The sequence below is a fragment of the Lepidochelys olivacea genome (genome assembly GCF_965140295.1).
Source record: "Lepidochelys olivacea isolate rLepOli2 genome assembly, chromosome: 5".
In the NCBI taxonomy this organism is placed as follows: domain Eukaryota; kingdom Metazoa; phylum Chordata; order Testudines; family Cheloniidae; genus Lepidochelys; species Lepidochelys olivacea.
The window spans coordinates 127712110-127739718 of NC_140415.1; the positions used below are offsets into that span (position 1 = coordinate 127712110).

Genomic DNA, 27609 nt, shown 5'->3' on the forward strand with positions numbered 1-27609 from the left:
ACTTTAAACTTCACCCCCAGATATTTAGTTAGCACAACTCTACCAAGTTGTTACACAGGCTGGGTAGCAGAGGAAAAGGTTGAGCTTCTTCCACAGAGTAGAGTTCGAGGGTGTGGGGGGCTTAAAAGGAAGTTTAGTTAGCAGACTTCCCCATCACATCTCTGTAGTTTAAATTACATGTGAAAGGCTTCCAGAGGGCTACCACGCATCAGGACCAGTGATAGCTAGCATGCAGACCTGCGTATTGTATATACACTAGGGGGAGCAGCTGTAAGGCTGTTTGCATTTTTCTCCCTTGTACCGTATTTTTCCCATTGCTATTCAGCTGAAGAGCCACTACTATTGATATAAGAATTCCAATTTACTGCCTGACCAAGCAGTTCCTCAGCCTTCTAGAGTATGTTAGGAATTATATTAAAACTAACAGAAAGTGAACTAAGTCCAGGAACAAATGAAGACCGTTATAAGACCTTGAATAGTTGCCGCAGGAGGTGCAGCAATGCCTCAGAGAGAGGGTTCATTTTATGCTGCTGAGATGACAAGTACTAATAGCAGCTTAAACCCACAATGGGAAAGCCGTAGTATTTCTGATATGTTGGAGTCATTATCACCTGCACAAACACACTTGTAATCTATAATAGGAATGAAGGACAAGAGGCAGGAGAATAGGAGAAAAGATGGCTGTTCTGATTACAAGTGTACAGTGATGCACTTGCATACCATATTCATTATACCTGACCGTATAAATGTTCCAGACTCTCTGGTTGGAATGAGAGATGAGAAATCAAAAGGGTTCTAATTCTTTTCCTTAAGAGAACTGATCCATTCACCCTCCTTAGTGGAAAGGAGCAAACTTCCCGGTAGGATTTTGACAGATTTAACGCTTGGTGAATCCACTTGTCCACTTGCATGTTGCAAGTTAAAAATTGTGGCTGGCAAGAGTGGTGGCAGAGCAACGGTTACAAGCACGGCAAGGAGCTCAGCCTCAGCAGGGGAGGAAATCATTCTTCTGTTGAGCTCCAAAGAGCCACTCTTGCCACTCCCAAATTCTTCTTACTGCAAGTGCATGCAGGATAAATCTTGGCCAGAGACCTCCTACATGATTTGTTCAGAGCTGATACTATTCCCAAAAAACTGTCTTTCAACCTCCTCACTTTAAATAGTTTCCTCTGCATTATGTTTTTGGCTCTGTTTACAACTACCCTCCACTCACCACTGCATCCTCATATTCAATAGCTTTAGGACATTCTGTGAGTGCCTTCCTCACTGATACCTAGCAATCAGCAGCAGCAATTGTGGTGGCTGCAGTCTTTTTCATGGTTCAATGCCCAAAGTCCCCCTACACCTTGAGCAATGCAGGAATGATGGTGACCCTGTGAAGGGGAATCTGTTTGAGACTTACTCTGCAGTGGCAGCCTGCTGCTAACTAACTGTCTGCTGCTTCAGATCATGCTCCCATTGAAATCAAAGGCAAGGCTCTCATTTATTTCAATGAGAGTGTAAACAGGTCCACTGACTTTCCTGGGAGTAGATAAAAAAAAATTAAACAAAAGAAATAGTATTTTTCAATTCACTTCATACAAGTCCTCCTTCTTGTTCAGCTAATCTCTGAGATAAACAAGTTTGTTTATATTTATGGGGGATAATGGTGCCTGCTTTTTTACAGTGTCACCTGAAAGTGAGAACAGGCATTCATATGGCACTGTTGTAATTGGTGTTGCAAGGTATTCACATGCCAGATGTGCTAAACATTCATATGCTCCTTCATGCTCTGACTTATAGTTTTACATTGTTTTATTTTTGAGTGCAGTTATGTAAACAAAAATTCTACATTTGTAAGTTGCACTTTCATGATAAAGAGATTTCACTACAGTACTTGCAAGAGGTAAATTGAAAGATACTATTTTTTGTTTATCTTTTATACAGTGCAAATATTTGTAATCAGAAATAATATAAAGTGAACACTGTACACTTTGTATTCTGTGTTGTAACTGAAATCAGTATATTTGAAAATGTAGAAAAACATGCAAAAATATTTAAAATAAATGTAAACTGATATTCTATTATTGTTTAACAGTGTGATTAAAACTGATTAATTACGACTTTTTTTTTTAATTTTATAATGAATTGTGATTTTTTTTAATCGTTTGAGAGCCCTAGTTTTTAGTGTTTCAACCTGCAAGAATGTCTTTGTTTGGAAGAAGCCTTCCTAATTGGTTGTGCAGGAAAGGCCATATACCCTACAGACTCCTCTCGCTCCTCAGTGTGTCCAGTCCATCAGATTAGCTCTTCCTGCCACCAGATGAATACAAGAACATGGGACTGCCATTAGAAATAGATGTGGGCTGTTTGGACAAAGTTAACTTTCTCAGACAAAATTACTGTTTTCTAACAGACTTTGGGTAAAGATTTCCAAAGTACTTAAGTGACTTGGGAGCCAAAGTCCCATTTTCAAATGTGGTTTAGGCACCTGGGAGCCTATGTCAGACTGAAAGTTGATGGAATTTAGTCTCCATCATGCCTAAGTAACTTTTGAAAATGGGATTTAGGACTGATGTGTACTCAAGAGTGTTTGCATGGCTCTAGCTCTATTAGCTTAGAAACTGATAAAAGGGATACAACATGCTCAGAATAAACTGGAAAAGATAGAGAACAATATTACAGCAACCATAACTGTTACTTGTTACAACAGAAGGCAAATCACTTCTAGGAAGATGAGTAATTTAAATTAATTTATATTTATTCAGGCTTGGATTTTCATAGCAGCCTAAGGGCTTGGCTACACTTGCAAGTTAGAGCACATTAAATCAGCCCTGGGCACCCTAACTCACGACCCATCCACAATGGCAAGGCACATAGAGCGCCTGGACTCTGCAGCTGTAGCACCCCTGGTAATCCACCTCCACGAGAAGCATAAAGCTTGCTGCACCCCAGCTGAAAAGCCCAGGTGTCAGTGTGGACCACATGTTGCATTGCTGCGCTGTGACTGGCTTCCAGAAACGTCCCATAATCCCCTGAAGTGGCCACTCTTGTCATTGTTTTGAACTCAGCTGTAGGCATGCGGAAATCCCCTTTCAAAGCTCTGTTTCTGACAGCTGGCTGCTTATCTGCTCTGGAACAAAGCAACCATTACTTTGGAACGCTGCTGCTGTGAGTGTGTGAGAGTGAGAGACGAGGGGAAGGGGGTCTGCTGCTGTCTGAACTTACAAGACAGCGCGCTGACAGACACTCTGCCCCCCAAAACACAGTCTCTTCCCCCCCCCCACACGTCACACTCCACCCCCCTTCCCCCATTTGAAAAGCACGCTGCAGCCACTTGCACACTGGGATAGCTACCACAATGCACTGCTCTTTGTGGCGTTGCAAGAGCTCCTAAGGTGGCCACGCAAGTGCGCTTGCAGCTGACAGTGTAAACACATGGCAGTGTTTTCCCTGCTGCAGTCTCCAAAGGCTGCTTTAACTCCCAGCGCTCTACACCTGCAAGTGTAGTCAAGCCCTACGACTTTGTCTACACTGCAGGTTACTTCGTTATAACTTCTGTGGAATAATCCACATCCCTGAGTGACATAAGTTGCACCAACCTAAGCACCAGTGTGGACAGCGCTACGCTGGCAGGAAAAGCTCTCCTGCCTCTCGTGGAGGAAGGAGTTATTAAGCCAACAGGAGACCTGTCTCCTGTCGGCTTAGAATGTCACCACCACAAGCTCTACAGCGGTGCAGCCACATCGGTGCAGCGGCACCGGCATCGGTGTAAGTGCTGTAGTGTAGACGTAGCCTGAGAGAGTTGGGCTCAATTCCCAGGGACTTTCAATCACCTTGGAAAAACCTGGCCAAAGTACTCAGATCCTCAGTTAGGAGGCGCTAAGTACGTACTAAGTTTGGTATTATTACATGATTGATTTGAAAGAGCGTTGTGCAGGAGGTCAGACTAGATGATCATAATGGTCCCTTCTGACCTCAAAGTCTATGAGTCTATAAGGAATGATCAGCCTAACAAGGACATTTTCCCCTTTACTGAATGTTAATAGATAACACGGTCTAATGTTTCAGATCTGAAACAATACTTGGTTGAACATATGTGGGTCCCAAAATCCAGTCCTAAGGATGAACATTTCCTGCTTCTCTAAGAGATAACTAACGTACCATTCTTTATATAGGATCTCAAGTTGAAAAGGATTTGCCACTAACAAAATGGTAGAGATGCAAGTTTCCACCTTACCCATAGTCATCAATCAGATGGGAGCCAAGCACCACTACATCAAGCTCAAAGAATTGTGGTTCCGCCTTAATGCCAAACATAATAGGAGCTAATTTTGAATAATCAGCTCGGTTGCAAGTAGCAACGCAAACCCGAAGTTTTCGGTTGTTCCCATTCTTCTCCATGATTTGTTTTTGTTTTGAAAGATTCTTGAAATACAGTTCCTGAAACAACAAAAAGCAAGGATTAGTATTTTTCTGTACAGCCATAAAATTGCATGCTTAAATAATGAAAGACAAGTAATAGAATGCTATGCTATTCCAGTGTGGAAATTTGGACAAGTGCTAACTGATCAAAAGATTACCATTTAGATAACAGGTACCTTGCTGGGAAAAACATGCTTCCAATTATAGGTATAATCTAAGATTGTATGTGTGTAAATGCACGCACATATGTGCTTTCACAAAGAAAATAGTTGTTTAGTGATTGGAATCATAGAATATCAGGGCTGGAAGGGACCTCAGGAGGTCATCTAGTCCAGCCCCCTGCTCAAAGCAGGGCCAATCCCCAATTTTTGCCCCAGATCCCTAAATGACCCCCTCAAGGATTGAACTCACAACCTTGGGTTTAAATAGGCCAATGCTCAAACCACTAAGCTATCCCTCCTCCAGTGGTTTGAGCATTGGCCTGCTAAACCCAGGGTTGTGAGTTCAGTCCTTGAGGGGGCCATATATGGATCTGGGGCAAGAAAAATTGGGGATTGGTCCTGCTTTGAGCAGGGGGTTGGACTAGATGATCTCTTAAGGTCCCTTCCAACTCTGATATTCTATGATTGAAGCAAGGGGCTGAATGTCAGGACTCCTGGGTTCTATTCCTGGCTCTGACACAGACTTCCTGTGTAACCTTAGGAAAGTCACGAAGGCCTAAATTTTCAAAAATATCCACTAATTTTGGATGCCCAATTCGAGCGATGCAAAGTCTGATTTTCAGAGATGTGGAGCTATCCTGACTTAAAATGGGAGCTGTGGATGCTCAGTTTTGTTGAATATCAGGCCCAAAAAGTCTCAGGTTAGGCATTCAAAAATTGAGGCATCCAAAAGTTGTGGACACTTGTGAAAAATGTAAGGTTTAACACCTTTGAGCCTTAGTTTACCTGACTTTAAAATGGAGATAATGATGCAAACACATTGTGAGGTTCAACTGTAATTAAAAGCCTGCAAAATGCTTTGAAATGATCAGATTAAGTGCAAAGTTAACACAATATTCCTGGGTGACAGTCATATCCCAAAACCCCATTATGGGGAGGACTGTTGGGAGATACCAGGGCTACACTAACAAAGACATTATGTGACCACCAGAAGAAAGTAGTTCCTAAAAATTAGGCATCAACTCCTTTATCAGCAATGCAGAAACACTATGTAAGTGACGGGCTGCCACTAAATCAGGCTTGTAACTATAACCCTAATTGTGATCTCATTTGCATTGATGTAAGTTATGAGTAATTCCACTGCAGTCAATGCAATTACACCAGTGTAAAACCAGCTTGGGATCAGAATCAGGCTCTAAAACATCATAATTCTTATCACTCTTCAGCTACTACTAGATACTCAGTTCTCTCCTATTTCCCCTGACACACACGTGCAAGTACAGGACACAGTCCCCTAATTTTAATGTACCCGTATATAATAAACTGGCATTACATCTGATCTTTTTTTAAACAGATGTTCAAGCTTCACGAACAAGACAAAGTAAAAAGAATGATCAGATTATTCCTTATATTGGTGTAATGTTGTAATGGAGTATTTTATGAGTTTAAATGACAAGCTTCACAAAACAAGACAAATTTTGTACCACTCATTTTCCTACTCTGAACCTCCCCTTCAACAGAAAAGGAAGATCAGTTAAGTATCAGCTCATTGACAGGGATTCAGTTCAGAGATCTTCATAGATCAGGGGATGAAAACACAATGAACTTCTGGACTGGGGCAAGGAAACACTTACTCCCCATTCCATGGGATTCTGAGGAACTGGATCTCCACAGGGGGCTTCTACAGATCCATGAGGGTGAGCAAAAGGTGACAGGCATTTTCCTTTCATTCTCCGTTGGAGCTGTACTGCTGTGGAGACTGGAGTGGACCAGAGCCTCCAAAGACAATGTAGAAGTCAGATCTTGGGTCTCTGTTGTGTTTAGGGGCTGAACTTCTTTTCATTCCATGGGAAAGCCATCCACAGGAAACTCAGTGAGGGAAATCTGAGTTTCCAGTTTCACACACAAGTTTGTAAGAGGCTGGTAGGGTTTACCTAACACCCCTCACCTTGTTAGCAGGTGTTGAGCCTGCTGGGAAAGGGTTCAGTGTATTAGTCAAATCCACTGAAGACTCTTGTTACCCCAATCTGGATATAAAGGAGGCAGGAGTGGCCTCTGGGGAGAGGTAAAGGCTGAGCATCCCGAGGCAGGAAACCTTCAGTGAATGTCTGTAGAACAGGGCTGAGAAAGGTGCCAGCTCACAGTTTGGTGCAGAAGTGCTGACACAGAGGAGAAAAATAAAGGCATAACGCTAGAAGTCAAAAAAGGAGAAATCTACCACAAGATACTTGAATTCACATCACTGCACACAGTGTACCTGGCCTCCTATGCCATGAGTGGTTTAAAGGAGTCAACTTGTAACAGGCATGTACATTTAATTAAATGCTTACCAAGGGCCTGAAAAGTTAACAAGGAGTTAAAGGGCTGTGGGATCAGGGCCTGAATGTTTTCTGCCCCCACCTACACGCCATTAGTCTCTTGTTGTCAAAAGGTCACTTGTCATTTCCAAACAGGTAAGCTACAAAGAACAAATATTGGGAAGTCTGTCATATTGTGCATATTGCACAATAAATATCCTCCTCCCCAGAAACTCTTACATTGTTTCAATCTCCTGCTAACTAATAGTCAAATAAGAAAGTTATATCCTCCTACAGAAGTGACTCAGTTTTTGTGGCTTCATATTAATATATTAGGTAAATGCTTCCTTCTATTATGCCTTCCCGAGGCGTCACAGACCTCTTTTCCTCACTGCTCCATAGCAAATCCCGCCTCTGTTAACTTGAGTCCTGAGATCACTCAACCCTGATAGTTCATGAATACGCACAGTATAACATCAAGCTAATTAGATCAGAACACTCATAGAAACTGAGTTCTTCCTAAGATCAGCAGACTTGCTTCTAGCAAAGCCATGTCTTGATCTGAAGTTGCTGCCTTTTAAAGTTTATCTTCACTGGCAGACCATCCTGTCTTCCTCATTAACTTTTCCCATCTTTAGTTTGAGTCACTACAGTTTCCTAAAATCCTGACTGAAGAGTTTAGATTTCAGTTACTGTGAGGAGGCTCTCTGTAAACGTGGCCAAATACTGTACTGCCAATGCATATCTCTTTATAGGCCAAAATGCATCAAGGTTACAGTAATATTACAACAGTCCGAACACCACATTCTCTTTTTTAATCAGATATTTTTATATCACTTTTTGGAAATGAATCAAAGATTATTTTAAAAAACTATCATGCAGTTCAGTGGAATAATGTGGGCTGTATTTTAAAAGTGAACCTATCAATTTAAAAGCCACACCTCTTTTCAAAACCTTCTGTAGTTACTGTTCTTACAAGTAACACTTACGATTACTATACTTGAAAGATTAGAGAAAAATATTTTTGCACGTCTACACTAGAGCTCTTACAGCAGCACAGCTGTACTGATGCAGCTGCGCTGCTGTAAGATCTCTTGTGTAGTCGCTCTATGCAGATAGGAGTAGGCTCTCCCCTTGACATAATTAAACCACCCCCAACGAGCAGCGGTAGCTTTGTCAGTGGGAAACACTCTGTCACAGATATAGCGCTGACCACACTGGCGCTTCTGTTGGTGTAACTCGTGTCGCTCAAAGAGGTGTTTTTTCACACCTTTGAGCCACATAAGTTATACCAACAAAAGTGGGAGTGCAGACATAGCCTCGGTTTCACTGTTTCCTCATAAGAGTTCATTGGTCAGTTTACCCTGCTGTTTGTGTGGGTATTACACACAGCAACAGAGGAGACATACTTTGTAGAAATAAAAAGAAAAGGAGTACTATGCTCAAATAAATGTGTTAGTCTCTAAGATGCCACAAGTCCTCCTTTTCTTTTTGCGGATACAGACTAACACGGCTGCCACTCTGAAATTTGTAGAAATAGAAACCTGTGGTTGTGAAAACACAAAAATAGGTAGGGGAAACTTGGGAGCAGGTGCACTACCTGAAAGCTACTTTTAACACACTTCTTGAAACAGGACAGCTTTTAAAATTATAATAATGTCCTTTTGACAGGTTATGAAAACTAGGAACTGAAAATCTCCTACAATATTTCTCAGTGTTTCATTTTTGTGTAACAACATGTTAAACAAAAGGTTTCACTTTTCCAGAATGATCCAGAAGCAGGACTGTTCAACTTCAATTGAATCAAATAAACAGAATACATTTTAAAAAACATTTTTGTTCTGTTTTGATAAATAGGTGAACAACTTAGCATGTACAGCTATACAGGTATGTCAATTAACTTCCTTCTGTGGCTTCTCCCACACATACTACTACCCCTATGGTTGGGCCCTTTTAAGAGCCAGGCAGTGAGTTCCCAGGCAGGACAGAGCCTTTAATTACACTGCACCAGAGCAGGACTGATTTCACGCTCACTTTTGAAAGACTGCTTCCTTCTGCCAAACCAAATATCTCTGCTATCTATCTGGGCACAAGCACCAGCCCTTCTCTTAATTATGCAATGGCAGGAATTTCAGACCCTCTAGAGCATTGCTTAGGGGCTGCCATGTCAGTAGCACAAAGCACTACTCACAAGAGTTAAGAATGTTACCACCACTCCCTAATTAACTAAATGAAAGGCCCTGGGATTCAAACTCTGACCCTCCATTTGGCAGCTGGTGCAATAAGCTAGCACTAGGCCATCCTTCAAAGTAGACTTTTACTATCCTTCTGAAATTCTTTAGAGTCTTAAGAATTAGATTTCTTCTTGCCCAATTTCAAGTGCAGCTGGAAAAGTTTTCTGTATTTACGAAGTTTGACCATTCAAAGACACATATGAAAAGCTATCACATTTAAACAAACATGAAGTAGAAAAATAAAAATGAACTGAGCAACTTTTACAACACAGGCTGTCAGTGGTAGACATTATATCATTTACTGGGCAATAAAGGCAGTTCCTTTTATTAAAAGGGTAATGGAAAAAGCTAGAACACAACAGGCTACCAAATCTAGGATTTATTTTTAAACCTATCCTTTTAAGTTTAAGCAAAACACAACAGGCCAGTTCAATTAGCTGACTTTTCTCAATCTGTTTCTCAGAAACATTTCCAGTTTGAGAATTTTATAGAGCAATTGCACCTAGTTTCCCCTGAAAAACCACACATGTGACATGTAGGGGCTCTGGCTATGCGGGCTGCAAGAAACTATCAGTCAGGAACTAGTTTCCTTCAGGCGTTTCAGTGCTTTAAACTCAAGACTTCAAACTAGTTATGGGGTAAGAGACCTGATCTGGTTAATTGAGCCCCAAACCAGAAGCTCTACTTTCCCTCCGTGTCAGGAAGGGATTACCACTGCTATCCATGTAATTATGTCTCCAGCATGACAAATCTATTTTCTCATTTATACAGTTGGAAACCTTACCTTTCGCTTTCCTCTATGCAAACTGCAGTGAAGTAAAAAGGATTAAATATTAATATATATGAAAAGAAGCTATGCTAACTTCCATTGGCGAATTCCACAGACTTTTCACTTCCTCTACACAAACTGCAGTGAAGGTAAAAGAGGATTAAATATTAATGTATAAGCAGCAGCTCTCCTATCTACCACTGGCTAATTCTAACCCCCGCTCTTTTTTTTTTTTTTTAAAAAAGAAACTGTAAATCATGTTTAACTCCTGAATCACTGCACAGACTGGTTTCTAACTCCTCAGCTAAAAAAGCATAATACCTAACAAAACAAAGAGCTAACCTCCAGTACTCTGTGGGCCAAGTTATGTCAAGGGTACAATACACCTCATTACATTACAATGGATTGTCTTTAATGTCTCATCTAACGGGCATACTGCACCAGATTTAATCTCCTGGGGTTTTTTGTTTTAACCTTTATACATTCCCTCTACAACTGAGGTTTGTGGGAAGGCTAATATTGAGATTACTGCTGGAGCTATATTCTGAAGAAGCAGATAATGGCCCTAGCTAAGACTGCATGAGTCAAGAGTAAGTCAGATGAGCCCAAGTGGAGGGGATGGAAAAGTTTGCCCCAAGTTTTGAGCAAGCAAAGCAATACTAAAATGGACCACTTAAAGTCACAGACATTTCCACTTTTTCTAAAGCAGCAGTAGACTATTATCTTCTCAGATGGACATTATTTCTACTTTCTACAGCTGATTAGTTGAGTTTAGTAATCCTACTACTCAGAGAACTCATCACTAACAGCAAGGTTTCTCCCCTAGCCCTGTCACCTGCTCCAGAGTCCCCTTCCCCTCCTATTTCATGACCTCACTCTTAACCCCTCCTTAGCCTCTCTACTCCCTCTGGTTCTTTCCTCTCATAATAGAAGTCTGTTCTGATCTTCCCAAAGGCCCCACGTACCTGTAGCAAACTGAATTTAAATTCTGCAGCTGACTGCAAAGTTTGTGGCAACTTCATTACTAAGTATTCCCCTTTTTATAACAGGAAGGAAATATAAATATGAATAGACACAGCAAAGTAGTCCCTTTTATAAACCATTATACTAAATTCAATTTAGTTTATGCCATCCCCACATTTTCAATGTGCTGCAGATATTTCTACTGACAATGCATAATTCCATCATAGAAGTTGTCAAAGGAGAATGAATAAGAAATAGCTGGGGCTTTTAGCAACTATAGAGTTGAAAGAGGCCATCTGGGATTGTGATAAGCACATCATCTAGATCTTTGTGCAAAAATGATCAGCAATGAAATAGTGCTAACACTAAATTGTCATTAGGTTTCCGATGAAACGCTGCTCCGCTTAGAGGAATCGAGCAGTCTGTAACTCTCAGATATCGTTCAAGCTATCTGCATGCTTAGACAGGCAACGCTCTATTGACTTAACCTTGAAAACATGATCCAAGTATATCTTTGTAAATATGAGGAAAGGAACATTTCATTTAAATAAAAGTTAAGATTCAGGACCACAACACTATCGCAAGGTGCAGATTTCACAGCAAATCCTGCAATTTGGGAATTTACAGGGTCCTGTAGTGTTCTCATCCTCAAAAAGGCTCTCCCATTGACTCCAACTACTGTTTTATCTCCCTTCAAATCCAAACTCATGGAACCCTCCCCCACACTCCTCCCTCTACAACTTTTGCCTTAAATCCCTCTCCTTCAACTCCATCCTGGATCCCTTCCAGTCTGCTTTCCATCTTCTCCAGGCTACACTATTATCAATACCTCCAATAACCTCAGAAAGAAAAAGGTTGAGAACCTTTGGTCTAACTAATAAATTACAAATACATAGAGCCTTTCAAACAGTGATCTCACAGTGATTTATAAAAGTGAATACGTATTCCCCTATTTACAGTTGCAGAAATTGAGGCACAAAGATGTGAACTGACTTTTCCAAGGATACAGAGAGAAGGAGTGACAAAGTCATGAACAGATCCCAGGTCTCCTTATTCCAAGTCATGTGCGCTAAACATCAGACACCCCAACTCCCTTGAGACAGGATTTTTATCTGTTTATTTATGCAAAATAGGCTTAAAAAGTAGTATTGGTTCAATTAACTATTCTAGCTTTCCATTCAATTAAGTATTCTGTCGTTCCAGGCCCTTCTGGAAAAAACTCTTATTTTAATATCCTAAGGCCATTCAACTAATACCTAGATAAGATCGCCCACCCTAGATGATGAAAGAATTCACCCTGAGGATGCCAGAAGTCAAAGAATCTCTTGAGACACACAATAATGACCAATCTGTAGAAAATTAAGTAGACAGATTGCACATCTGCATAGCAAGACATTTTAAACTTAAATGATCAGCTACTGCCTGCTATAGCAATGGCCTCTTACAACTAGTTTGTAAAGTATCAGCAGAAATCAAAGGCAGATTGTTATGACACCTGCTCTGAGTTGGCTAGAAACAAAAGAAATTTGTACTGTAGAAGAGCATTTCAGTTATATTTAGTACTAATAAGTTTCAATCAACCCGCAGCAGCATTATTTTTAGTTTTGAGTTTAACCTCTGTAATGTTTGGATTCAACAATGAAACAACAATAATAATTAGGACTGATCTGAACAGTTTTTTGTCCTGATATAACTGTTTCAGTTAGGGGTATGATTATTTTAACCCATATACTTTTATCAGTACAAACCCTCGTGTGGGCAGTTATTGGTACAATGATACTAGGTGAGCTGCACCACTTCAGCTGTGTCACTATAGTTAAAGCTGGTCTATACACAAGCCCTCAGTGGTGGCCTTGTACTCGGATTCTGAGTTCTAAAGAAATAGAATCTTTCAATTGGATGACACATTGCAAGAAGCAATTTAAGAGCACAGACAGAAGTTATTCTCCCTTATAGGCTCAAAAGAGATGAGAGTTGAGATCTGATTTCTGTGTGTTTGAACTTCTCCCAAGAAATTTCTACTGTGATGTAGCTAGCCAAAGTGAATACAATAATCCCTACCTGGGTTTGACCTCACCTAGCTCCACCATGGTAAAAGCTTGTCTCTATTAGGATTTTATAGCAAGATAGAGAGCTAAGGCACCTTAGTTCTCTTTCTGTAAAAAACAAACAAACAAACAAACAAAAAAACCGGCACCTTTTTTGGCAGAGAAGATATAGGCAAAACCCTTTTTAGCTGTTTCCTTACACTGTGCTCTGAAGCAGCTTTCCCTACTATTAAATGGGAGCCACCTCTGCCACAGAATGTAGACCCATCTTGGCAGGGGATGCATAGATAAAAACTAGTAAAATTTGTTTATACTTTACATTACATACCTTTAATTTATGCATTAAGTGCCTATTCTGCAGTACTGAAACCAATGGAAAAACGGCCACAAAATTAAATAGGCCTTAAATGCCCAATTCTGAAAAGTCCTCTGTAACCTCAGCTTCCACATAAGCCAAGCAGAGGAGTGGACACTCAGTGCCTTCCGTGTATAACATCTTTCAGAACGAATTAACCACAGTGGAATGTAAGGTGTTGGTTTGGTGCCATGTAGTCTTCAATGGTTGGGGATTTTCATGTCTGAACAACCACTTCTCTCTCCAGGCTGTGACCAGTGGAGCCCTCTCTTTTCAATATAGGGGAGAGCTAGTCAGACAGCATGAGAAATCAGCTCAGCCCACCTTGACCGCAGCCAGTCTGGGCCTGTCGGCCTTCATAAGGAAGTGAAAGAAATATTTAACAAACCCGTAAATGACAGCCCCTGCGCTTTATCCTGGATCCAGGGCACTGGAGACGCAGGTGGCTCTTTAACCCAGGGAGAAAACAAGAAGGAAACTGGGCAATCACACGACGGGCACGGAACTAAGAAGAGACAACCTGAAACTAGGCCCAGGAGAAACAGCAGTCCCTGCCCCCAAATCCTGAGGGTGCCTGTGAGGGGGTCCCCTTGTCTCCCCCTCCCCACTGAGGGCAGGGGCTGAGTCTCCCCCGCCCCGTGTGGGTGGCGGGATCATTCCCTTTACCCTCCCCCACTGCGAGCCGAGGCTGAGTCCCCTCCCTCATCCTGTGTATGTGAGGGGGGGGTCATTCCATTTACCCCCCCCCCGACAGCAGGGGCTGCGATCCCTCCCCCCACCGCGCATGGGGGTCTCGCCCTGCCCCCGCCGGGGCTGTGACGCGCTGTGGCAGGGGCGGAGCTATCTCCCGGAGGGGGACGGGCCCTGCCCCCGGGGCGATGGCGCCAGAGCCCCGACACTCCCCGCCCGCGCCTCACCTCCGCTCCGACCCCGCTCGGCCGCGATGGAGGCGCTCGGCACGTTCAGCCACCGGCTCGGGCCGCGCGCGCAGCGAGCGCCGAATCATCGATCCGCCGGGGCTGGGGGGGGTGGGGGGGCGGACGGCTCGTCAGAGAGCCCCTCCCCTCACAGCCCCCGGCGTGGGGGAGCTTAGCCCCGCCCACAACCCCTGGGCGCGCGGCCCTTCCCCTCACAGATCCAGATGGGGGGGGCGCCCTTCGTAGCCCCTCCCGCGCCCTCCCCAGCCTCCCATCCCCTGGTAATCGATGTCCGGCACCGTTCTGCTTTGGGGACAACCCCCATGACAGTCTTTGTGTTGCAGGTATGGAGAAGTGTGGTTGGCTAGGGTTAGTATTTATGACTGTGACTCTTCCTTTGATGGATCACGTACTGCCCTTTACCAAAGGCCAGCTACTGCACTCGGGAGGCGAGCCGAGAGTCTGCTTTGCTGTGGCAAATCATCTGGTGCTAACGAAATATCAATCCTGTCTAGCCTGTGGGCATCAGGTACTTGCATTCTGGGTTATTTTCTCAAGCAAAATTGCACTGGTGAACACACATCAATATAGCAAGTGGAGAGGCTCTGTGCCCCTACACTTCTGTCTCTTTCCATCACAAGCATATTAGCCCTAATTTCTGCTGCTGCTGCTGCTGCTTGGTGTGTCTGGAAGAGAGTAGACGCATGTGTAAATGGCGAGCATGTGGACTGGAGCACACTTATCTTTTCTTTGGAGGAAAGAGCATACCCTTTCTGAGGTGTAGTTTTTAGCAGCTTTCAGAGCAGCAGCCGCGTTAATGAACATAAAAACTTTAACGGGACAAATATTAAGTGTTTATGTAGTTAAGATCTTTATTTACTTGAAGGGGAGTTTTGCCTGAGTCAGTCTTGAATAACGACTGCAGGGTTTGTCTTCAGAAAAATTCCAGCGTCTCACTTCACTGAGTTTTGTGGAAAGCAAAAGAATTAACTGTAGGACATACAGTAAGTCCCCAAAATGGGCTGTGCTGCAACAGTGAGTCATGGCCTTTTAAAGCGCCAGTGACTTATACATAATTGCAGTATGCCTTCTTCTCAGATTACCATTACAACCGTGAGGATCCTAATTTGAAATGCTGATCGGAGGTAGAAGCAGCAGCTGGGAGGGACCCTGGACTGAATTCCTGGCAGACTTAAGCTGTTTTCATAAATTTCTGCATAACAGTGAATATTTATGTATATTGTGCACATTGCTTAAAACTCTATGCATGTTTAAAAATGTCACTATACATTAGTGCACTGTGTCCTTTGCACATTTCTTTGGTCCCTGATATGATTTCGTGAAAATGCATTCACTGGAATGAAAAGTTTAATGATCTTTCAGAGTTAATTAGCCTTTTTTGAAAAGATATATTTTGAATGTTTCTCATGGCTGCACAAGAAATACACACGTGGATTTAAGTGTGTTGGGGATTAATGATCCTTTATGTATAGAGCCCTGCGTGGATATAACATTTGTATCTACATCCGATCCACATTCCGCAAAAACAGTCCCCGGAAATCTGCGGAGTTGCACGGGTTTATTTATGCAGAATCCTTAGCCTTTTAATCGACTGTCTACAGAGGTATTATACTATAATGGTGTGTCCAGCAGCCCGCAATTCAATCTTTTCTAAAACAGAAAGAAGAAAGACTCCTATAAGGATGAACACTTGCCCTCTTGCTTTGCCACCCTCCCCGCCCCCCCTCACATCATCAGGTATCAGAGTAACAGCCGTGTTAGTCTGTATTCGCAAAAAGAAAAGGAGTACTTGTGGCACCTTAGAGACTAACCAATTTATTTGAGCATAAGCTTTCGTGAGCTACAGCTCACTTCATCAGATGCATACTGTGGAAACTGCAGAAGACATATACACAGAGACCATGAAACAATACCTCCTCCCACCCCACTCTCCTGCTGGTAATACCTTATCTAAAGTGATCACTCTCCTTACAATGTGTATGAAAATCAAGGTGGGCCATTTCCAGCACAAATCCAGGTTTTCTCACCCCCCCACACACAAACTCACTCTCCTGCTGGCAATAGCTCATCCAAACTGACCACTCTCCTTACAATGTGTATGATAATCAAGGTGGGCCATTTCCAGCATAAATCCAAGTTTAACCAGAACGTCTTGGGGGGGGGGGGTGTAAGAAAAAACAAGGGGAAATAGGCTACCTTGCATAATACCCCCCCCCCGACGTTCTGGTTAAACTTGGATTTATGCTGGAAATGGCACACCTTGATTATCATACACATTGTAAGGAGAGTGGTCAGTTTGGATGAGCTATTGCCAGCAGGAGAGTGAGTTTGTGTGTGTATGGGGGTGGGGGGTGAGAAAACCTGGATTTGTGCTGGAAATGGCCCACCTTGATTTTCATACACATTGTAAAGAGAGTGGTCACTTTGGATGGGCTATTACCAGCAGGAGAGTGAGTTGGGGGGGGGGGGGGCGGAGGGGGAGAAAACCTGGATTTGTGCTGGAAATGGCCCAACTTGACTATCATACACATTGTAAGGAGAGTGATCACTTTAGATAAGGTATTACCAGCAGGAGAGTGGGGTGGGAGGAGGTATTGTTTCATGGTCTCTGTGTATATGATGTCTTCTGCAGTTTCCACAGTATGCATCCGATGAAGTGAGCTGTAGCTCACGAAAGCTCATGCTCAAATAAATTGGTTAGTCTCTAAGGTGCCACAAGTACTCCTTTTCTTTTTGCATCATCAGGTATGTGGACCAAGGCATCCTCTCCTACTTCAAAGACTGAGGGAACTCTCTCCACATCCCTAGAGCATTAGAGAGCAGGCCCCACTATTACCACTGAAGACTAGGCAGTGACAGAGGCAACACTCTACCCTGCCCTGCTTCAGCAAGCCTTGGTCACTCCAAATCTGTAATGATCTCTGTGAAGATGAACCCCTGTGCCCATGCAGAGCCCAATTGACTGCAGTGGGGCCATCACAGGGCTCCCTGCCAGATTGGGGCCTCAGGGATGACAAAGAACAGTTGGACTTCTCCTCCCCTCTCGTACCTGTGCAAAGCTGTAGTAACCCTTGCAGCCCCGGTGTGAGATTGTGGGAAGAGGGACAGATTCTGGACAAGGAATAGCAGAGTGCAGGAGGTGGGGACCTTATTTACACAACACTTCTCTCCAGTTCTTGATTTGCATCCCCCAGTCGCTCAGAGGGGTTTTGATATTACAAAGTGGGCAATCCTCTCTTTAATTTACTGCAGGTCCAATATCCATGACCTGTAGCCCATGGAGGCTGTGGGTAGTGCAGCAGAAAGTATCAGGAGCCCATAGGATATGAGAGAGAGAATCAAGAGGTCTACCAAGGTGGTCTGAAAATAATAAAATTGGCACATGGCAGAACCAACACAACTACAGTATTTTTGCATCATTCAATAAGTTTAATATCCTAAAACGTTGTCCCTGTTACTGATAAAAGGCACTGGCTAATTTCTCCTGAAGAGTGCGCCTGTCCATCTAATGCTAGCTTTGCTAGCCACAATTTTTTTGAAGTGAATACTCTCTCTCTCTGACCTTGTTAATACAAGCAATAGCAGAAGACGACATGAAAAGTATCGTAATGAACCTGCTTGTATCATGTTCAGTGGAACTGGAGTCAAGAGGGCCAGTGTTCCCTGGAGGGACTGTTATGGACAGGACACCAGTGGAACAGGGAACCTGGGAAATTAGGCTGGCAGCAACTCAGCGACATGGACAGGGCTGTCCACAGGTGGGACAGCCACCTGTCCAGGTTGTCCTGGGATCATCCTGTTTGAGGTAGCCATCCTGGGACCTCTGAATGGGTGCTCAGTACACATGACCAGCTGTCCAGTTTTAGGGGTTCAGGATCATCCTGGATGTCCCATTGGTTTGTATCTCAGAGGTGGCAAATCACATCACAGGGCTTAATAAAGTTACACTTCTACTTAACCTACATTCAGCTACCCTCTTTGTGAATGAAATGCTGCTGGCTCCTTACTGGGTACTGCGCTAACCTTCCCATGCAACATCCAGTTAGCAGAAAGCTCCCTCATTGCTCTAGTCTGGGAGAGGGAAGTTAGTGGGATTTAGCACCAGAGGGAGCGGAAGCAGCAGTGACAAAGCCAGTCAGCTTAGGAGCTGGGACTGAAGCGCTCAGAATGGGGTGCAGCCTTTTGCCGTCAAGGGGGCCCATGGTAGCTGCAGCTGGCGGATAACCTAATGGCCTACAAATAGAGATCTGTGTGGATGGGCCCGAATGAGGCTACACATGTGGGATAAAAGGACTAGATTCTGTCCAAGGGAGCTGCAGCTGGTGCATGATTGACTCCAGGGCAAGGGGTGGCCTGGATTGAGCATCCCTAGCACTGGGCTGGCAGACCCCCACCTTCATCCGACTGGACTGCTCTTAGGGGCTGGGCTGGGGCCTGTTATGGGTTGTATCATTTTTTGTTGGTAACCCAAAGCAGTGGTACCTGGGGAAGTTGTAGTATTTATTTCCAGCAGTCCTAGAAAAGCCTCCTTTGTTAAACATCAGCATCTGGGAGTAAGTATGGGCACCCACTGAGGGCCAGAGCCCGAAAGGCCTGGCGGCTGGAGTACCTACAATGGCATGTGCCTCTAGGATTGTCATGGAATCTCCAGGAATTAAAGATTAATATGTAATTAAAGATTATGTCCTGTGATGAAACCTTCAGGAATATGTCCCAAAAAAATGGACAACTCTAGTGCTTCAGCACATGTGGTGCACTCAGCATGCTACCAAACATCTAAGGGGGTACCACAACTGACCTGCATACCGTATTACCAGTGTAATAGTCACTAATTCATGGCTATGGAGACCATTGTACTAGCCAAATACCATATTACAAAAGTGATTTTAACATACATTTAATTTACGCTGTGGGACTCTGATGCTGCGTTTCTTTGCATGGGAGTTTTGCCTGAGTAAAGCGTCTAGGACTAGCCAGTTGTCAGCATGTACTGCATCTAAGATGGAGCTACTTCGTGTTCCTTTGTATAACTAACTCTTCATTTGCATTAAGTGTATTTATACTGAAATTGAGACCTAACTAATGACAGGGATGTGAAAATTCAGGCCAAGATTTTTAAAAGCAACTCGCAACGTTGGGCACAGCAGAGACGAGGCAGCCAAACTTAAATCACCTTAACAGGGGTCTGAACTTTACAGGACAGCCGCTCAGCATTGTCTAAGAATCAGGCCCCTGCAAGGTATCTAAAGTTGGGCACCCAAATCACTAGTCACTTTTGAAAGTCTTGTCCCTAGGGCACAGTCACTGTGAATTACCTCAGTAATGGATGTACCGCAGGACCGTCCTGCCCAGCCCTTGAGCTCCTGGCCAGGGAGGCTAGCCCCCAGTACCTCCCCTGCTGTCACCCCTCCCCTGCAGCCATGCCGGGAGCACAGCTGGCTCCAGCTGGGTGGCGGGGCTGCGAGCTCCTGCTGCTCTCAGCTGCATGGTAAGGGGGCATGGAGCGGGGGGATTGGATAAAGGGCAGGAGGTCCTGGGGACAGTCAGGGGACAGGGGGTGGTTGGATAGGGGGTGGGGTCCTGGGGGGCCTGTCAGGGGGTGGGGGTGTGAATAGGGGCCGGGGGGGCAGTCAGGGGAGAGGGAGCAGTGGGGGTAGGCTAAGGGGTGAGGTCCCGGGTGGGGGCAGTCAGGGGACAAGGAGCAGGGGGGAGGGTTGGATGGGTCAGGGGCTCTGAGGGGGGCAGTCAGGGGGTGGGAAGTGGGAAGGGGTGGATAGGGGGCAGGGGCCAGGCTGTTTGGGGAGGCACAGCCTTCCCTGCGCGGCCCTCCATACAGTTTTGCATCCCGATGTGGCCCTCGGGCCAAAAAGTTTGCCCACCCCTGCCCTGTGTGAATTTACTATAACAGTACCAAGCAACAAGTACTACTTGTTATAAGCACCAAAGAAAAATATTAGAGCAGTCAGGAAGGAGGGAGGGGTTGGATGGGGCGGTGGGGGGCAGTCAGGGGACATGGAGAAGGGGTGGTTGGATGGGGTAGGGGTCCCGGGGAGGCAGTAAGGAAGGAAAGTGGGGGTTGGATAGGGCGGCGGGGGGGCAGTCAGGGGCAGAGGTTCCGGGGGCGGTCAGGGGACAGAGAGAAGGGGTGGTTGGATGGGGCAGGGGTCCCGGGGGGGCCATCAGGGAATGGGGTGGGGGTTGTATGGGGCAGGAGTCCCAAGGGGGGGGGCTGTCAGGGGGCAAGAAGCGGGGGGGACCGATAGGGGGTGGGGGCTGGGCCACGCCCCTCTCCCCTAACCAGCTCTCCATACAATTTTCGAAACCTGATACATCCCTCGGGCCAAAAAGTTTGCCTGCACCTGCTGTAGAGTGACATCTTGATTCGGACGAAAAGAAAAAGCAACCCCCATTGTGGGGATTAACATGGGTGGAAGAGTCAGATAGGGACCTGATCCAAAGTCCATTGAAGCCAATAGGCTCCCATTGCGCTTTGGATCAGGCCTATAATCACAGAAGTGTAGGACTAGAAGGGACCTCCATAGTCATCTAGTTCAGTCCCCCTGCACTTAAGGCATGTAGCTCGGAAGCCCTAGGCTCATTTGGTTACAAGTGAAGATGGATATAATGGTCTTGTCTTGTCCTCATTTGTGCACATCAAAAACCCACCCGGACACAACTGGCAATCTGCTCAAGAGGTGCTGTAGAGCCGCCCTGCCAGTGTGTCGCACGTATTGGGGTGAATTAGCACTGCTGTGTGAGGACGGATGTACAGCACCTGCCTGACCCACACCAATATCTTAGAGCCTCAATTTTCATTAGCTTCAATAAACTTGGTAAACATGAGTCAAAATCCACAACCCTGGCTCAGCCCTGAATGGAACAGCTAACGTAAGTCTGGCTAACAAACCAGGATATACTCCTACAAGAACGTCACCCTGCAGTTGACTTAGGGAAACTTCCTGCTTGTTTAAATTGTTCAAACTATGATTTACGCAGAAAATAAACATACGCAAAATAAATCTTTAGTTGCAGCTACACAGGAATGAACGGAGCTACTTGTCCTTACTCAAATCATGTATGCAATGGACAAAAGCCAAATAAGAGCTCTAGTCTGATACAGCTCAATATTGAGACACTGACATCATTACATCCTAAAACACTGCACAAAACCCATAATGTAGCCTGGACTCTGGCACTAAGATTGCGTCTCCTCCCCCCCCTTCCCCCCCGCAAAGAAAACAACCAAACAAGACCTTGTCCGTGCAGTAGGGGTAGGATAATCATCTTTACCAAATTCCAAATATCAGACCTCTGTATCTATCAGTGAAGAGAATTATTATCTGTATTGTGACCATTTAGGATGTCATTCTTATTCAACAAAGCACTTAGGCATAGGCTTACGTCCATCTCTATTCAGCAAAGCACACATGCTTAAAATTAAGCATGTGTGCTTTGCTGACTAGAGATAGATGTAAGCATACACTTTCCTGAATCGGGGCTTCTAGTAGCACCTAGAGGCCCTAACTGGGTTCCTAGCCCCATTGTGCTAGGGGCTGTACACAGAGATAGTCCACGCCCTCAAAAGATTACAGTCTAAATACACAAGACAGACAAATGGTGGAGGGAAGAGATGATGTAAGTGATTTGCCCCAGGTCAACCAGCAGAAGAGCTGGGAATAGAACCCCCGTCTCTTAAATTCCAGTCTAGCATGCTATCTATGCTGTCTCTCTAAGCAAATTAATCTGGTTACTGAAATGGAGCGGGTCGGAACATGCGTGCTAAGGGTGGGTGGGAGATGAGTGCTAGGAGTTGGGGTGCAGGAAGCAGGCTGTGCGGGTGAGGGGGTGGTGGGCGGAACTGGACCATACTGAACATTGGCTGTCACCTCATGGCAGTGGCCATCATCAATCTTTGTTTTCAGATGACTTTTGTGTGAATATGGACCTGAGCAAATTGCTGGATTTGTGTACAGATCAGATCCAAGCAGGGGATTCGTCCCAGCTCTACTTTTTGAGCTCAGCAGTAGGGTTTGACGTTACTTTTGTAAACAGGTGATTAATTCCACTTTGTGCTGAACTGGTTGTCTCTTGCAGGAGTGCTTCAGCCAATACTGAACAGGTTGGAATCTAGTCAGTTTTTTTAAAAAGAGTGGGTTACAGGGAGTGGCTGTATGTAAGGGTCTGTCACACAACAAAGGAAACTGACAGCTCAGGAGAAACAGTGAAACTAACGATACAGAGTGCTGTCAAACGTGGAAAGAGAACTGAAAAACAGAAATATTTTCTTTCATTGCTTTCAGTTGATGTCATCTTGAACACTACACTACATCATACACACTGCCTCTCAAAATGAACGACATTTTATGTTTAAGTGCTCTGCTGCCCACCCTGAAGTCTGACACCAGGGTCCTTGGACTTGGGTTAAAACAACAGCATGTCAAAAACGGAGAAATAAGTGTGATTATTTTTTAAAAAGCATCAAGACTGCAGTCAATGGGCCTAATCTTCCATCCATTGGCGCCACTGCTTTCAGATGGAGCAGGACGTATGGAATTTCTGCCCCAGATTCTGTGGGAACTTGGGGAAAGGCTGCAGGACTTTTTAAAAGGAAATTAACTCAAAAACATATTAAAAACCACTACCTTATGTTTTATAAAGAGCTATTTTTATCCTAAGGCCTTGATCTGGCAAAAACTTAAGAACGAGTAGCTTTATGGATGTGATAGTTCCACTGAGTTAAAAGTTATTCTCTCACATAAGAAGAACATTAAAAAGAAAAGTTATTTCTACTGTGAATTAATAAGAAGCAGTTCAATTTCACTGCTTTTGTTCTGTGCTTGTACAGCACCAGCGTAATGTCCATGATTGCGGCTCTTGATCTGTGCCTAATAAATAATATCCTTTTTGTTGTATCCCATTCCTTACCCTTTATCTGTTTATTTGGACCCCAATCCAGCACACCACTTAAGCATGTGTGTACTCCCATTGAAGTTCAGTTTTTACAAATATAACGTCAAGAACCTTTTTTCAAAAATTAAATCTTATTTTATGTTGAAAACAATAGGAATGCTACAAGACATCACAGACCTTAAATCCACGTTAGAACTTTTTTCTGTGGAACTGTACTTATCTTCTCTGGTGCTCGTGACCTTGGTGTTATCTTTTGAGCACGCTGCCAGCCACGCAGGAATCTAACATCGTGAGCAGCCTAGGTCCAGCTGCAGTATAAAGCATGAAGCAACAGTAATACATTTCTCAATATCAACAAAACAACAGAGGCTGGTGATGCTTCTGGCGGGAAAGACTCGATGTTAAATAAAGTAGGCTCTGAGGACAGATATTACTGCACATATTTGCTTGAGGGGGGAAGAACTGAAACTGATCGTCTACTGATCGTTCTTCATGATTTTTTTCAGTTTAAATTATCAAGTAATATTCAAAAAGAAATTATCTTTTTGTAATACAAGCTGATAATAAGAAATGCAGCATCACACTGTGTCTTGCTGCCCTATTTTATATTTCACATTTTTAACCCAGATCCAAGGACCCTGGTGAACTGTAGTTCAATTCTGAGAGGCAATGTGATCTAGTACATGCAGCACTGGACTGGGACTCAGAAGACCTGTGTTCTATTTCTCACTCTGCCATTGGACTCCCAGGTGACCTTGGGTAAGTCACGTCCCCTCTCTGTGCCTCAGTTTCCCCTCCCACCTTTTGTCTGTTGTGTCTACTTACACCGTATAAGTTCTTCAGGGCAGGGACTGTTTCTCACAGTCCTGGCTCCACTGAAGTCAATGGGACTTTGCCTTCAAAAGGATCAGGACTTCTCTATTTGTTTGTGCAGGACCTGGCACAGTGGACTTGGGGCCTCTTGACACTCTCATATAGAAATAGTAATAATAATAATTTAGTAGACATCAGAGAAGATCAGTCAATAGCAAATTTGACCAGTAAGAAACCAGTTTTAAAGGTAATTTCCCCCCCGCCCCCACTGAACATTTTAAAACCAGTGCTGGTTATTATAAAGTCACTGTTGATAGAGCAGGATTAGGAGTCGACTTGGCTATATTAATTTCTTAAAAGTTATGAGTATTCATTTTCTTTCCCCAGGTCAGTAACTATATTGCCAGTCCTACTCTGGTTATAGGATTTTCTCCAAACATACCGATTAACGAAACAGTGCAATACATGCGTGCCTCTCTTTAATTTGCATGGAAGACACCCTGCTTTTTTAAAGGGCTGTGCACAAAAGCATGAAGATCTTCATTTTGCCCATATGTCTCTTTTGCTTCTGAGTCCCCAGATTTCCTTAGGCAACCTAAAATGGTTGCAAAGAGTAGTGCATGCTGCATGTTTCTAATGGCTGGCTGGGCACAGTGGGAGGCGCCCCCTGCATAGTGCAGAGAGCTCTAGGAGACATTGTGTCTCTCTCTGTGTGCAACATGGGACTCCCTGTGGGGCAGGCTGGCTTCAGATTGCTCCTAACAAGGGCCAGGAATTCACTGCCACAAACTGGCCAGTAGGGTATAATCCAGCTGTGATTGAAATCAATGGGAGTCTCTCCATTGAAGTCCATGGAAGCTGGATTAGGTCCTTAATGGACTGTTAGGGTAGGATGTGTTTTATCCCCTCTCTTAACAAAGTCATGATAATAAACCAATGTTTATTGTTGGAGAACATCATTTACGAAGTGACAGGTTTCAGAGTAACAGCTGTGTTAGTCTGTCTTTGCAAAAAGAAAAGGAGTACTTGTGGGACCTTAGAGACTAACCAATTTATTTGAGCATGAGCTTTCGTGAGCTACATCCGATATGAAGGAAAGCTTATGCTCAAATAAATTGGTTAGTCTCTAAGGTGCCACAAGTACTCCTTATCATTTACGAAGGAAACCAATTTCATTTCACTTTCAAATCCCAAAGGCGTTACTAGATCACACTGGTTTTATAAACTATGACAGCAGTGCTTAATTTGTAATGAAAAGGGGGCCGGGGTTCATGCCATTAGGTGCCACAGTTTAAACAATTTTCTTTTCATTCGTAACTGATGCAGCAAGCCCAGAGGTGCCGGGGCTCTGAACTGCCAATCCTAGAGGTGCTGGCACAAATTAAGCCCTGAATGACAGATACCATGCTGGTTTCAGAGTAACAGCCGTGTTAGTCTGTAGTCACAGAAAGAAAAGGAGTACTTGTGGCACCTTAGTATCTAAGGTGCCACAAGTACTCCTTTTCTTTTTGCAGATACCATGCTGAAGCTCTTTGCATCAAAGCCTGTATCAAGTTAAACAGGCCTTTCTGTTTGTTTGTTTTTTAAAGGAAGATTGGCTTTTGTTTAGATCTTAACTAGAATTATTGTAATGGCAGGTATTTAGCAGATGCCCCCACCTGATTTACTACTGTCCTATGATAAGCCCTGATCCTCCAGTGGGCTAGTGTTAATATAGTGGAAATCCACAGCTGTACAGGCTCTGATGTGGGAGCCTGGGCCGTAGACACATGATTTGTTTATGTTAGAACACTGTCATGTTTCAAGTGGTGGCATTTGTTTCTCATGGAGGGTTGGGAATTCCTGGGCCTCCTCCCTACACCAGGCCTAAAATGCTAAATATTATTGTTGTCCTGCTTGCAGATGAAAAGGGATGAATCTCGCTCTCCCGAGGACCTAAATATTGCTCCAAGCAGTAGCCAGAGGCTGACATATAACACCTAAATCAAATGAGCTGTCTTAGCTTAAATCCCCAATGCTACTGCCAGACACTATAGGAGCTGAAAATGCTCTTAATGCAATGGAGCAGAGGCTAGGCTTGAGTTTCATCCACAGTGGCTACACCGGGGAAGATCATATAAGCTACCACTCGCACTTCATGCTGTTTTCATTGGAATTGTTGTTTAAAAAAAATAAGTGTCACAGAAATAGTTTCACTGACATTAGAAGGCTTTTTCTGCAAACCCTAATTTGGGGTATAAATTAAGGCCTGCATCTTGGAAGTGGTTCTCTGTCTGCTTACATGGATCCAACTGTGGGATCAAGGCGTTTATTGAATACAAAGGCCATTGTTGCTGGAGCTGTGGCACCAAGGTCGGTCTGTCGGGTTCCCTGTGCATTCATGCTAGAAAAAACATCTTCCTCTCCTGAACCTCTAAAACCTCTTTTAGATTGCACTCTCTTCAGACTGGACACCCGGGGTGAATTTGTAGCCATGATCTCCTCCGAGGCTAATCAATGCCAGTGTCACTTGAGGGAGCGGCTGTGAACAAACACCAGTGGAGAAGGAGCCTCCAGAATCTGCATTTTGCGACACAACTGTACATTGCTAACCCAGTGGATGCTAGAGCTGAGGTCAAACCTGGACAGGCTGGCTGGGGAGGGGGGAGGCAGCAAAGCATGTTTCTGCGGGAATCACTGGGGAATGGAGAGGGGTGATTCCAGGTTAAGTGACAAAACATTCAGATTCTGGGAGGACGGGGGGGGGGGTGAATGTCAAATCACAGATCCTGAATAATCAGGGTCAGATCCTCAGCTGGTATAAATTGGTGTAGCTTCACTGATGTGTCAGGGAAGCTATGCCAGTTTACACCAGCTGAGGATCTGGCCCACAGACTCTATATGGGTGGAGGGAACGTCATCCTCAGTATGCTGAGCATGGGCCCATCAGTGTCTGTTCAGTAGGACAGTACAGTTCCCAACGTGGCACAGAGCAGTATCCGGGTATTACAGCTAGCATCTCCAACCCAGGGAAGGCACAGCAATGCCTCCTGGAGTCTTGAACAGCCTAGACTCCTGCCCTCTGCTGACTGCCTATTGGCTCCAACTCTTTCCTTCCCCCAGTCTCTTCATCTCAGCCTGACTTCACTCCTGCCTCTCTTACCTTCTTCTCCTCTCCTCTGTCCCCTTCACCCTGCTTCCCTTCCCATTTAACTGATCTCCTCCTAACTAACCCTCCCCCCAAATAAATTGTGGAATTAATATAGCTTACACTATTTGTCTACCCCTTCCCCACCCTGGCTGTCTGGTTGAAATTGATTGTAAACTTTCCAGGCAGGGACCATCTACTATTGTACAACGCCTAGCACAATGGGGTCCCATTCTGCCTCAGGCACTGTCATAACAAACATCATTACTATTTATTATTTATTATTATTAACACCACGCTTGGAATCGGAGTCTCCTAAACTCCAAGTGCTATCAACAGAGCAGCATAACTGAAATCTTTTCCACCCAAGGAGTACAGAGGTGGGGGAGTGGGGGTGGGGAAATAACTTGATAAGAAATAAAACGTCAGCTTTAGGAAGTTGCCAGATGTCCCAACATCTGGCTATAGACGAAAACGGATGGAAATAGATGCTGTATAAAAAGAATACTACTTTGCATATGTACAGTGCCTTTCGTCCAAGAATTTCAATGTGCTTTACAAACCAAACCTCACAGCTGCTAATCACTGTC

General features: G+C 44.2%; 1 protein-coding gene and 1 long non-coding RNA gene across 8 annotated transcripts in view; one reads left to right on the forward strand and one right to left on the reverse strand.

The window, feature by feature from the left end:
* The window catches only part of GNE (glucosamine (UDP-N-acetyl)-2-epimerase/N-acetylmannosamine kinase), a 67490-nt gene that overhangs the window by 32626 nt on the left and 7255 nt on the right, over window positions 1-27609 (reverse strand). For 3 of the 7 annotated variants that reach the window (XM_084628011.1, XM_084628010.1, XM_084628012.1), the window contains exon 2: window positions 4220-4422. In XM_084628011.1, coding sequence (XP_084484137.1) covers window positions 4220-4422 — 203 coding nt within the window. Of the gene's footprint in view, window positions 1-1402; window positions 1522-4219; window positions 4423-13619; window positions 13639-14148; window positions 14245-23256; window positions 23306-27609 lie in introns of those variants that run through there. The other 4 variants (XM_084628014.1, XM_084628013.1, XM_084628016.1 and 1 more) reach the window with 4 other exon arrangements.
* The window catches only part of LOC311520513, a 58265-nt gene continuing 54040 nt past the window's right edge, over window positions 23385-27609 (forward strand). Inside the window, exons 1-2 of the long non-coding RNA XR_014711621.1 lie at window positions 23385-23489; window positions 23707-23838. This is a non-coding gene — a long non-coding RNA (uncharacterized lncRNA). The remainder of the gene's footprint in view (window positions 23490-23706; window positions 23839-27609) is intronic.